Source organism: Zerene cesonia, chromosome 15 (genome assembly GCF_012273895.1).
Source record: "Zerene cesonia ecotype Mississippi chromosome 15, Zerene_cesonia_1.1, whole genome shotgun sequence".
NCBI classification, from domain to species: Eukaryota; Metazoa; Arthropoda; class Insecta; order Lepidoptera; family Pieridae; genus Zerene; species Zerene cesonia.
The window spans coordinates 9,110,904-9,124,985 of NC_052116.1; the positions used below are offsets into that span (position 1 = coordinate 9,110,904).

The following is a 14,082-nucleotide window of genomic DNA, read 5'->3' on the forward strand; positions in this document are numbered from 1 at the left end:
ATTCCAGTTGTTCAGCTATCTACGTACCAAATTTCATTGCAATCGGTTCAGTAGTTTTTGCGTGAAAGAGCAACAACTATATTACATAGCTGAGTTGTGGTCCATTCAACACCTACAAAATAAATTGCTAAACAAACTTGGTGAAGATATCACATTGATTATGATTAAAAATTAAAATTGTCTCAGTGATTGCGTAACCCCGGTACCGTGCCTTATCATTGTTTGGTTAAGTTAATGGGCGCGATAAGGGCATGAAATTACCGATAATTTTATACAACTTTTATTTCGCATTAATGCTAATGATTCTTAGATTTTGATTTAATGTTGTATTATGTTTGAAGTTGTTTACAACGAAGGATTTTCAGTTATAGTTTTTTATTTTGGTACTCGACACTAGGTTAGTTTCTACAGAACTGCGATAATACAGGCCAGGCTGCAATGTGGACCGTGTTGACATTTTTAGTATATATAGTTGTACTATACATAGATAAGTCTGAGCCAGTCACATTGTTGTTATATAGTAATTTTTTTTCTACTTTTATTTATCATTTACTTTTGTTTTGTTTTAAACTTATTTTTTGAATTGGGTTATGATAAGAATGAAAGCTGCTGAAATAGAAAAAGTTATCGTGATACATTGAATATTTCTAAATTCTAAAGTTATCTATTATAATCTAATTAATCTATTCAAAATGGAGTATGAGTATAGGTATCCTAAACAACCATTAAGTAACTAAAATCATGCAAATCATCCTGAGACATTTAACTCGCGGTTACATTCCCGACACAAAAGCTGTATTAAATGAACTGTCATGTAATACGAACGTCGCGGTTTCAAATAGCTTAATATCGAAGCAAATTCCCTGCAAAGTCATTATAGCCAATATAGTTAACTAGACTATAACAGCCCACACCTCGCTCAGTTTAGCTCTGTTAACGATACGCTCGCGTCATATTGGATCCTAAATAACTTGTGTATTAAAGAAATAAAACTCTTTATTTTGGGACGATAATTTCTCGTTTGGATAATAGAACGTAAAAATTTTATTTTTTGTTTCCATGTTGTAGTTTTTAAATTACTTGCTACCATTACTACGATTAAATTGAGAGAGTTAGTACTTAAACCAAAAAAGGCATATAGTATTATTATTTTAAAATGCGTAAACATTTTCTTTATTTGTAATTCAAATAGGACCATTTATATTAGGTTGCTATTGTATTCAATTCCTAATTATTGTTTAATTACATTGTTTACTGTTTATCTGAGTAAGTGTTTACGAAGTTAAGTATGGCCGCTCTACCCACTCTGAAAGGACCGCAGTCACACTATCTCTGCGTCACTTTCAGCAGTGTAAACGATACGCATCATGTTGATAACGATACGATAAAACCTATCTTATCACTTCACTTCGATTGAAAGTCTAACACAGATGTGCAATTGGAGGACATTTTTAAAATGCGCGCGCTATCATTTTTGACGTTTTATTTTTTAATTTTCAACGCGAGTGGCCAGGACGAGGAACTCTTACAGTTAATAAAGCTGTGTTCTCATTGTACGTGTAGTGAAATACCTGATGTGGATGGGACACATTTGGTGCTGAATATATTGTGTTCTGAATTGGATAGGGTCGAGGACCTCGCTGATTTGGATAAAATACAATGGCCAGATAACCCAAATGGATTGAAAATATCTGCCACATTTGAAGGTCTCGGCCTGACCACACTTGGAAAGTAAGTTGATATTATACTACGTAAAATTCTTATTTTAAATGAGAGGTTAAATACCGTATACCTTACCTTCAACAATCGGATTATAATTCTAATTTATTTGAAATTTATGAATATTTTCCTGCTCTTCATATTATATAAAGGCATTTACTTAGCACAAATATTTTATTATTATTAGAAAAAATTATTATACTCCTACTTACCTTATGTTTACTTAATATTGCCGCCTTCTCGCGCCGCTTTTCAGAAATTCTTCGTTTCTCTTTTCATAAAAAAACTTTTAAAAGAGATTTTAAATATACCGATCACCTATCGTAACTGGCATCATGATATAATATGTTCTAAATAATAAAAATAAAAATAAAAGATATACAAAATAGAACTAGAAACGCCCTTCCATAGATATTTGGTCTATTTCCTTATCAATGAATTACAAAAGAGATTAAATTTATAACGATGACTAAGCCGTGGGCTTTCAGGCAATAAATCTTAATATCCTTAAGTAAAAATGGTCTAAATTGCCTCAATTGTTTTATCTCAAGTAAATAGGCCTCAGCTGAGCGAGATTAGTTTGTTTGCTATTGAAAAAAGCCCTTGGTGTGTGTTTAACAAGGTTAAATTATATCTATTATCTAACTACCTACCTAAATGATATACGTATAGCCTATAGGAAAAACATATTTTCTAAAAAAAATGTTCTCCATGTTCTATTTCAACCGTCGTCAAAAGCATGTTATGTTTAAGTTATAGTTGAATGTGCGGATTATGTAAAAATACTTTTACAACAACAAACGAGACCACATTAACCGCTCTACTTATGACGTCATTGTGTCTAAGAAAACATAATCTTTAAGGTAAGCGCGCTTGCGGTTGGCAAAGGAGGAGGGTTGATAGTCAGGGATGTACGTACAGAGAAAATTTATGTTTAAACGACTCTGTTAAATTAACATTACAACTGTGCTTCATTTATAAATAGTAAATTAAATGACGTTAACGATGGAACGGATGATTTAATCAGTCGGAAGCGACATATATATTAACGTTCCAGGTGCTTGTAAAGACATTCGATTTTTTTTTTATGTCAAATCGATTTGTGATGAGTAAGTTAGTAAAGTTAAAACAATGACAATCAGTACACTCCCTTGTGTATTTTCTTCTAGAGTGCCTTATCAGTTTCTTATCAATCTGTGAGAATTGACATTTGTAAGAATTTATAACGTTATCGTTACTTCGATGTATAGGTGGTTATGACTGATACAATATAATTAACACAAGTTAATTTCATTGAGAGAATCTGTCTTTAGGATGTGCCCTGTGTGTTGCTTCTATAAAGTCAGTGACATTTTTTCTCTAAATTTATAATTTAGAGAAAAAATGTCACTGACTATCACACTTATATTATAAATGTGAAAGTTTGTTTGTTTGGATGTTTGTCCGTCAATTGAAGTTTAGTATACCGACATGGTTTGGGCCGACTCTCCGTCTCCGGCCAGGTTGACCCGGGATAAAAACAAAAAAAAGTATTGCCTATGTATGGATTTAGGTTATACATTTTTGGGAATAGCTTTCTGGTGATAGAATTTCTCCAAACGGTCCAGTAGTATTGTTTTCGAGCCTATGCAATACAAGTCTCTTTAATATAAGCGCTGATTACAATAGACAGGGAACATATCCTTAGAAAGGAGATCAATAAAGCGATTCACCACATCTCGTTATTTCATTACCGTAGTTAAATAATTACAAGAACCGTGTCAGTTAGCACTTAACTATCAATGAAATGGAATGAAATTCTTTATCTACTATATAAAAATAAGTCGGGTATTCCTTCCTGACGCTATAACTCCAGAACGCACGAACCGATTTTCACGGTTTTGCATTCGTTGGAAAGGTCTCGGGCTCCGTGAGGTTTATAGCAAAGAAAATTCAGGAAAATTTTCCACAGAAAAGTGGGAATATCATTTTTCACATACAGCCATCTGGTGGCGAAACGGAGTTCGCCAGGTTTGCTAGTTGCTAATAAGAACATGAAAAACAAACACTAATATAAAAAACACACACTTAGGTTTGTCTGTCAGAATAAAAATGAAATGTAGACTCGATCAAGGTACATAAATGCTTTCATTTTGAGTGAAAAAGCTACGATACAAACATTAGATTATAATTTTTAATGAAATCTGCAGTTTCTTTAACTGCGCTCGGGACTCACCGAAAATCGGTGCTGCGACTTCTTTACCTTGCTGGTGTTCATCGATTAATATCCATCTTTGGCATAATGCTTCACAGACTATATACTGCAATGTGTGTATACATTCGAACAATAACGAATGAATAATTAAAAATTAAAAAAAAAAAAACAAAAAAGGGGCCAAATTCAGTGAGCCAATAAATGCTAATGAGTTGTGGTATTTATTGAACGTGTCATACGTTAATGCGCGCTAATGGATTTTTAGATTACTTGATTCCATTTTGACCTCTATCAATAAATCACTTTAATACTGAACTGACGAATGACAATATATTATACGTGTAACATGCGACCTAGGAATTAGACATACTATCATCCCGGTCTTAATAATGATATACTTATAGTTTTTCACAAAACTGATAAGGCAACTTCCGTGTGATTCGCAACTCAAACATGTTCCACATATGTAGATGATTGATCGCTTTGAAGTCTAATCTAGGTAAATCTAGGTCTTGCGGTAGCTATCCACAAACAACAATAAAGCAATTGAGGCATTGTTTTTATTTAATAAAATGATGCGATATCCGAAAACAAGTGTTTCTTAACATTTAAGTTTCTGAGATATCATTTATCAAGTAGGATAGGCTCAGATAATGTTAAACTTGTGTATAGACTATAAGGATTAGAGACACACCTTTATTTTTATAGACTTTTTTCTTAATTCTACATATGTATCTCTATTATAAAAAACCTAGCCACGCCCCGCGGTTTCATCCCTGTATGTCCGTATCCCATAGGAATATCGGGATATAATGTTGCCTATATGTTATTCCAGTTGTCCAGCTATCTACGTACCAACTTTCATTGCAATCGGTTCAGTAGTTTTTGCGTGAAAGAGCAACATACACACACACATCCTTACAAACTTTCGCATTTATAATATTAGTAGGATGCAGCCTGAGGGTAATACAGTTTTATTATTGTTTAGTTAAATTTCCATTATGGTATTTTCAAGTAAATGTAATGATTAGAGAAATTGAAATAGAAATAGAAATTGCAGATAATGAGTTAATTAATACGTCATATTTTTAGAAATTTATGATCTAAAAGCATCTTTATTGAAACAATGTGAAGATCATTGCAGTGCCGGTCCTGTCGTGTTTGTGCATTCTTATCAAGTTGTAAATTATAGTATCTGATAATTAATACAGTGTAATCATAAATTTCCGCAAAGGAAGAACATGTCCATATACTTTATAAAGTATAAACCTTCGCTATGAACTTACACTAATTATGCAATATCATCCTTCATTATTATTATAAATGTGATAGTTTGTTTATTTGAATGTTTGTCAGTCAATCATGCTGAAACTACTGACCGGATTATGATGAAATTTGGTATAGAGACAGGGTATGAGCTGACTCGCAAACTAGTAAATAAATTAATATGCCATGATAACATAGGTAACAAATAATATATAATGCGTACTATTGGATGATTGCTAAGTATTCGAAAAATTATCGATATTTATATATTTGAACATGACGTGTTTTCATGTAGAAATCAATCAATATCATCGTTTGACCCTTAGTTATATGTTCTAGTAGAAAAATAATACAAACAAAATTATAATTAACAAACCGGAAAATCTTTTTAATTACAGATTGCCACCTAACCCTCTTGTGGAGACTCTTCGTTTCAGCAACAATGCGATTAAAACCTACTGGCCAGACCCCTTCAGTGACCTTCCCAACTTAAAGATACTGTCTTTCTCCCAAAATGACCTGGCAGAATTAACGCCGGATCTATTCACGAACGTAGAAAATCTAGAAGACCTAGATTTATCGTACAACAAGTTAATCAGCGTTAACTATTTGGATTTCAAATATCTTCGACAGATCAAAAAATTAAACCTACAAAACAATTTGCTAAAAAAGTTTCCGCTAGAGGCGCTGCAGTCGATGAGTGTTTTGGAAGATTTGGATTTAGGGAAAAACAGCATATTTGATGTCTTGTTGAGACGGTCTAAGAGCGACGCATTGAAAGGCGTTAAAAGATTGAGCCTGAATGGGAATAGAATACGATCAATTGTCAAAGACTCGTTTCCGGATGATAACAGTATGTGAGTATATTTCGAAGCTGTAAAAAGTGGTTCATAAAACTATCGTTTATTTGTGTATAACCATGCAAAGTATGAAATAAAACGATTATGCACTTTTCTATCACTTATATCAGTTAAAGCTCGGTTTAAGAACTAAAAAGGTGTACTTAATTTATTTTTTAACAAAAATGTAGTTATATTCTCTAGGTTCTTTGAATTATCAACGTTCGTTAATGACGATAAAGTGCATAAACGATTATATTTCTACATATTTATTTCACAATTCCAGAGAATTCCTCGATCTATCGAACAATATAATCGAAGTAGTAGAAACCGAAGCTTTCCTAACCTGCACCAATTTAAGAGAATTGAACCTTGGGCAGAACAACATAACGTTCCCATTCGCGATTCCGCCAACGCTACAGATCGCCATATTGAAAATCAATACATTGTACCATTGGCCAATATTCCCCAGTGGTATCACGTATATTGATTTATCATACAACCGCTTATCATCTCTCTATGATGAAAACAACGTGGAATTCGATAATTTGGAGGTAGGTGTGGCTGTTGATAATGATTTTATTTTTGTCTATAACAGATATTAATAATGCAAGTTCCACTGTAAAAGTTAAATGTAGCAAGAGTATATGTATGTGGCAGTACTTGATGCCTATTTTAAAATGAATCTTTAAGTTTAGTAGTCTAATATATGATGGGTACTACTAATAAGTTAATGCTCTTAAAGGATTTGTTCTCAATTTCGTAGTTGAAAGTAGTGGCAGTTTATTTGTTTGATATAACGGTGTGAAGATGTACTACTGAAATTTTTTTTTCAGGTTCTCAATATCGGCGGAAATCAAATCAAAGATTTTGACTTACAGAAGAAATTACCAAAGCTATTCAGTTTGGATTTGTCCTACAATACGATAGTCGAAGTGCCAAAGTGTGTTAATAGTCAAATTTTCCCTAATTTAGAGGAGTTACGATTAGATGGCAACCCAATCGAGAGCATTTATTTTAAAAATATCATCGCTTTAAAAAATCTGTTTATGAATGATATGCATAAATTATCTGTGGTGGAGGATAAAGCATTTAGCAACGTGATTGGGCGAGCAGGAGATGAAATAGCATACGAGAAGATATGTTTCTCTCTCTATCTGTCGAATTGTGCCTCTCTTCGTGAAATACAGGAAGGGGCGTTTGATGGGACGACCTTATGTATGGTACGTATTAAAATATATCATAGAGTTAATTTTTTACAAAAAAATGTAAAAGGTTATATAGGTATTACAGGAGGCCCCTATTCCTTTCCTTGCCCTTCCCAGTCTATTCCTTTATTCCTCTCATTAATCCTTTCCTCATAAGTGGGCCTTACCTCTCCCAATGTTCACGGGCGATGGTGATCGCTTACCATCAGGCGAACCACCGGCTCAGTTACCCGCTATGACAGAAAAAAACTATATTAGATCAAAGTAGGACAGTTGTACCCAAGAGCAGTTATAGACCTGCTTCCTAAGCAAGCTACTTTGTAAGAGGGGTTCCGAGCTTTATAAAAAAAGTTATGGCCAAAATATATACCAAAGGATTGAGACGAAAACAATATTTTAAATAATATATAATACATCATTTCAACTGGTCGTCTTGTTTTCCAGTTGGACATAAGCAAGAACAATTTGACCTCGCTCTCGAAGACCCTCCTTGACTGGCGGTCACTGAGTGAGGGCGCTAACTTACAGTTCAACCCGTGGCACTGCTCCTGTGACCTGCAGTGGGTTTTGGACGACCTGCTGCCACAGATGTACAAAACTAACTCACTTCTGTTGAGTGAATTAAGGTATATGAAATGTTGACGCTGTACCGTTAATTTTAAGGATAATTAATTAAGATAAGGATAGAAGAGAAGATATGCATATGGGAATTTAAATTAATATAATTAATACTTAATACCCCATCGCCATCATACTTGAATTAACTTTTATTAAAAACGAGAACGATCGCACAATACCTTATTAATTATCATACGAATTCGTTTCGCAGATGTGGCTCCCCGCGTGCGTACGAAGGCTTGCGGCTGGTACACTGGTACAACTGGACAGAACAGGCCATGTGCAGTGATATCATGTATAAGTCAGGCACCTATATGGTTAGTGATTACTACGTATTTATATAAGTAACTAGTTGTAACCCGCGGCGTCATTTACATGATACCCGGGTAGAAAGCAGCTTTTCTGCTAATTCAAACTATAATCTATCTGTGTACCAAGTTTCATACAGATACTATAAGCTATTTTCGGGTGAAAGAGAGAAAAGATGAAAGAAACATCCATCCATCTATAGTTACAAACTTACGCGTTCATTAGCAGGACAACCGTGGCATTTACCAAATGATTTTATAGAGATATTGCTCTGCACTGTTGCCACCTAGCGTGAAATTTAATGGAGAACGCTTTTTAAAATACGTTCATCATCCATTGTGGAATTTGAAAATCGCTGGTGAATATCATCAAGGCTGTTTAAACCACTAAATTATATTTGATAGGGTATCTGATATGTTGTGCGAAACCTTTAATAATATGTAAATATTCCTTTAAAAAGATAAAATACTGGCCGGTTTTTTCTACATTTCTTATTTATATGGATAAAAAGTAGCACCCACAAACTACCTACATCCCGGTGTTTCAGACACTTTATTCTAATCTAAGTATGAACTCTCCAACGGTTACAATAGCACTTAATGACATTTTGATTATGGCAAAAATTACATCACTGGCAATTTTCCAGATTGAACAGTCAACAATAAAATCATCTGAAATTAGCTCGCTGACACTGATCCTGGCGGGTTGCATCATCGCAGCGCTGCTCATCGCTGTAGCGCTAACCGTCTACCTGATAAGGAGTAGGCGGAGGTACAAGGTGAGGCAGGCCGCCTTGAATCGCAAGCGACAAAGCGCTTTAGACGTAAGAGACGCGAATGGACATGAGCAATTCGCCGCTTTAAATAAAGCGTGACATAGTACATGAGTAAAATTGTTCTTGAATCTAGAATCTCACAGAGATGTGAGTGGGAAGCTTTATATCTTCCTTGTTTGTAATATATGATATAGTTGTTCGAAATTTAAAATTTGAGAAATATAATTATGCAGTTTGAATGAATTTGTTGTTACTAAATTATTGTAAATACTTATATTTCTTTTAATTTTTTTAATACATCCTTCAACTTTACATTTTGTACAGTGACTTATTGTAAATAGACGAAATAATTTATATGTATGATATTTTGTTGTTAAGTTAATATTTCCTTTTCGAAAGACGAACATTCGTTCAATCAAACCATGCATTTTAATATGTATGTTTAATATGTGTGAAAATATTTTTTTATACTTGTTTATTTATAATACAATATTATATAAAATATGAGTAAAACCATAGAAATGTAATCTCTACTACATAAAACTGGCAATTTATATTTGAGGACTGTGTTTTTAGATAACCAATTTTTAATTATGTAGTAAATATTTTTTATGTTACCGTGTGTTCATTTCGCAAAGGGGTTAATAATTTTTCGAATCGTACATGGTCCGCTCCATTTTCCCTTTAACAATCGATTCCAGTACAAATATGGAAACACGTTGTTTTGTAAATAAAAACAAATGCGGCGTTCCTTAGCCTGAAAGCACGAAAACGTGATTACGAGTCGTTACGCCAACCCGCACTTGGCACTCATAGGAGGCCTGTGTCCCAGCAGTGGGAACATATATAGGCTGATGGTGATGAAGTAAACCGCACACAGATCAGGTTTTAATGAGGAGAAATGTTTATTGTACAACCGGTAGACAGGCGCTAAATATTTATTAAAGCCTACATCTAACTAGATAAACCAGTAACTATTTCATAAAACCTAGTCAGTCTTTAATGGTGATAATAATGGAAATTTTGTTTAATAAAATACATCGAATACAATATTATCAGTGTTTAATTGATTATCACTTAGTTTTGTTTTGTAAATAGACACACGTGACGCTTGTATTAAATATAACAATTTGATACAAGATATGTTCACAAAACATTAACTACCTGCGACATATCCATATGTAAAATGAAAAAGCATCATACATTTCCTTTCCTACAAATTTGCCTGGCAGAGATTACTGTTTGGCGATAACGCCGCCTCTTTAACAAACGAAGCCTCTGTTGTTTTTGTCTAAGTTTGTGAAATACAGTATAATAAATAGATTAATGAATAAACAAATAAATGCCCCAATGCGAGTAGGTTATTTACCTGATCAACTGGTAGAGTTTCACAAACCGTCCCTCCGTACTTAAATTCAGCGATAATACCAGCTTTATATGAGGTGAGAATGGGACATGCGCCATACCCATCATATTTCGCTGTCGGTGGTCTACCATACATTGTGTTCCACACATTTTGGGCTACTATACCGCTTTGCTGAGCTGAAAATTGAGTTAATCATAATCAAATTTATTTCTTAAAGTTTCACAAATTAAAAAACGACGGACAGAACGGTGCAATAAACGATGTACTTATAAGTAGAATTATGATTAATACACACACTGTGGTAGGATTATGTAACTACGCATTTTTCAATTCGTAAATAAAATTTCAATTTTTCACCATTATTTGGTATCATGCTAGTATATAATAAATTTAGAACTTATCACTAGTGACAACATCAATCACGTATAATTCACTCGACCGAATTGGATGAATTCTGCTGCAAAGACATTTTAAAATCTGGTCTAACATTTGACCTTTTCATCTCATCCTCCAGTTTCCCATGAACTCATGCGATCTATAAGTAACAATCAAACATCGCTTATGTTGTAACACCATCAATGTCATTTATATTTAGAAAAAAAAGCAGACTTCAGTTCGCATAAAAACTCCACATTTACCAATCTATACCACTCACCAACAGCGGCAGCAGTCTTGCTATTGGGCGTGTTCAAACAGTCACCAATCCCATAGACATTGGGGTAGCACTTGTGTTGCAGGGTGTACTTGTGCACATCCAAGTAGCCATCATCGATTAATTCGGAACATTTTGTGAGACACGCCGGCGGAGACATGGGAGGAGTCACGTGGAGGAAGTTGTATGGGAGGGTTACAGTCTACAACGGGGAGTAGGAAGGTAAGGAAGTTGTAGGTCTGGTCTAACTTTAGTTGAGACATTAGTGAATATTGGTAGGTAGTATATTATTAATGTATGTGATTTGATAATGTAGTCCAGAATTTTAGGTTACGGATTAAAAGGTTTGTACTGTATATATAGAGATGGTTTAAGCAATCTATTACACAAATTTATTGTTGTAACTCCAACAGACTTACCAAGCTTAAACCTTACAGAACAGTCAACAGATCGTTGTCTTGGAAACTTGGTTGGATGATACCTACTCTTTTACGCCAAATACTAACTACTTTGAATACTAACCAATCTGCGACATACCTGGCCGTTGGATCCTCTAAAGACAGCAGCACGAGATTTCACTTCAACCAGTTCTAAATGATGATTGACAGCTATGTTTCTGTTCAGGGCGATCTTGTTCAAAGCTCTTGCGTACTTGGGGATACCGAAAAGCGCGTCTTTCGGCGTTACGTAGGTTATGTTTGTGCGTGGATGTACTTTACGCTGCAATTACGATTTATTTTTACAATTAATTATTTTTGGTAAATCGTAAAATGCGATTTTAGTTAAGATGGAGTAGGTATTTTAAATTCGTAATCGAAATTGCCTTCGGATAGTTTAAGCTTAAAAATGCGCGAAAAAATTATCTATAATTTAAAAGCACCTTATGATTAAGCTAAACATATAATATATAGTATGATGTATGTAAGTACATTGTATCGTAACAAATACCAAAATAATCAGGACATTTAGTTGAAAACCCAAGGAATTCTCGAGTAACAATACAAAAAAAATGTAATCGAATTGAGAATGTCCTTCGTTTTTGGGAACGTCGGTTAAAAAGTTTAATAACTTTTTAAAAGATATATTTTCTAAAATTATAACGATCGGTAAGGTTACGTAGCGTAACTATAGTTTACGAAAACACAAAGTGAATGCATATGCTAAGTGTGATAGCTAACTAAATATATGTCTCAGGACAGGATCGATTGAGCAACTCAACCTGTGACCAATAATCATGCGCCAAGTACATTATCTTCTGTGCTGCGCCGGAGCACTTGCCAACTTCCTTTGGAAACGTGAACACAGCATGGCCGCCATCGAACTGCTGGATGCAGCACCAGCATTTGGTGCAGTGCTGCGGGGAATATATTGTGGAGACTGGTGCTAGTGGATCGTGGAGGAATCGGCTTAGGCCTGGAATCTAACGGGTGTAAAAAATAATATGATTATTTATGTACCTCGACTGTGGTTAAGATGAGAATGTGAAGTTAAACTCAAAAACCAGTTTAATACTACTCTTTCTTAAAAGTGCGTACATTACATAAGGCTGAAATCATAAAGCATGCGAGGAGAAGCAAAATTTTGATTTTGGCTTAGTGCAAGATATTTGACATGCCTTTAAAAGGCGTTTTTAAATATAGACACAGTATAGGAAATCAAATTAATGTTGTGACAACTAGCACAATAAAAATTAAAATACTGATAAAGGTTACCTTATCGTAATCATTTTTCAACCCAACTCCTATAACCATGACTTCGTACCGAACCCTGTATCCACATTGAGTGTGGACAATATTATTGCATGGGTCAAATTCGTCCACCTGGTCTTTCAACCACATGACCCTGGGAGGCACCAAGGATTTGAAAGGTCGTTGGCTTTGAGGAAAGGCCTTTATTCCTGCCCCAATCAGCGTAAACAGAGGCTGGTAGTAATGCACCTTAAAGTTTGTTAATAATGTTTCAATAGTGATAATTTAAAAACAGTTAACTAATGTTATCAAAAAAAGCTCACAACAGCAATGTCTACGATATATTTTATAATGGAAGTGAACTACTTGAATTTATTATATTACATACCTGTCGTAATACGAAGAATTCATTTTTAAAAATATATCTAACTAATGAATACTGAATTTATTCTTATCAGTTATAAATTTTCGATCAGAAATGTAAGAGTTGGTTTAACGAAAATTATCATTATCCCATATTTACCGTAGAAGGTTCTATCAGTATGATATCCTTGTCGCCAAGTTTCCTATGCAGTCGCCAAGCCACGCTGCAACCGCCAGCTCCTCCGCCAACCACAAGTACCTTACATCTATAACACAGACTACTTAAAAAGGTTAATGCTAATAAAAATGCAAACTATATTATATTCAATATGGTTGGTAGGTGGTAGGTAATATAACGAAAATAAATTACCTACGCAAAAATACACAGGGAATCCATATGAAAATCCAATTCTAAGCCAACTCAAAAAAAAAGAGTGGTTATAAATTCGACTGTTTTTTTTTTGGCTTTTGTTATCCCAGAACTTTCGACTGGTGAACAAATTTTCATGGTTATTTTTTCATTTGATTTGGTGATTCCCATTTGGTCTAGTGTCATAATTTATACTGAAATTACTATTTTGTGTATCGTCATTATGTAGAACATATACATACTGGTTCATAAATTAGTTTCTACAGAGAAGAGGCGTCAAGAAACTGTAATTGCTGTTTTCAAGTGATATCAATTATATAATTTTGATTAAAAAACTATGCCTGCGCTTTTTAGCGACCATAATCCGCGGCATATTCAGCAAGTAATATTCTAAACTTACCTAAACTCATTCTTACAGGAGGCATAATAGTAATATCGGATCAATTTATTATGTATTCCAACATTTTTGAGAAAACTGGACTTTAACATGTTTTTACATTTTTAATTTATAAATGACATCATCGTATATTACTATGTATTCAATCTAGGTGGCTTTTAGTTTTATCCTAGCTTAGCGCCTGCGGCTTTACCCATGTGATAAAAGAAAAATAAATCCAGACATCAGTTTTTACATTTATCTACGTATTTCCTAATTTTGAAAAGCTTTTAACTAAAATACAAACATAAGCATTTCCCGTCAAAAATTATTAATAAA

At 34.1% G+C, this 14,082-nt stretch overlaps 2 protein-coding genes across 2 annotated transcripts; one reads left to right on the forward strand and one right to left on the reverse strand.

Moving 5' to 3' along the window:
• Positions 1–908: 908 nt before the first annotated feature.
• Positions 909–9,927, forward strand: LOC119832340 (toll-like receptor 3). Its single transcript, XM_038356004.1, has 7 exons — positions 909–1,731; positions 5,578–6,036; positions 6,305–6,572; positions 6,855–7,241; positions 7,671–7,852; positions 8,056–8,161; positions 8,800–9,927. The coding sequence occupies exons 1-7, from the start codon at positions 1,457–1,459 to the stop codon at positions 9,025–9,027; spliced, it is 1,905 nt and encodes a 634-aa protein (XP_038211932.1). The 5' UTR covers positions 909–1,456; the 3' UTR covers positions 9,028–9,927.
• A 147-nt stretch (positions 9,928–10,074) lies between these two features.
• LOC119832523 (sulfide:quinone oxidoreductase, mitochondrial-like) lies at positions 10,075–13,777 on the reverse strand. The gene is made up of 8 exons (XM_038356183.1): positions 13,768–13,777; positions 13,158–13,294; positions 12,659–12,883; positions 12,166–12,300; positions 11,484–11,666; positions 10,950–11,148; positions 10,298–10,470; positions 10,075–10,092 (listed from the first exon to the last, which is right to left on the reverse strand). Exons 1-8 carry the CDS (start codon positions 13,775–13,777, stop codon positions 10,075–10,077), a joined length of 1,080 nt encoding a protein of 359 aa, XP_038212111.1.
• Positions 13,778–14,082: the final 305 nt, after the last annotated feature.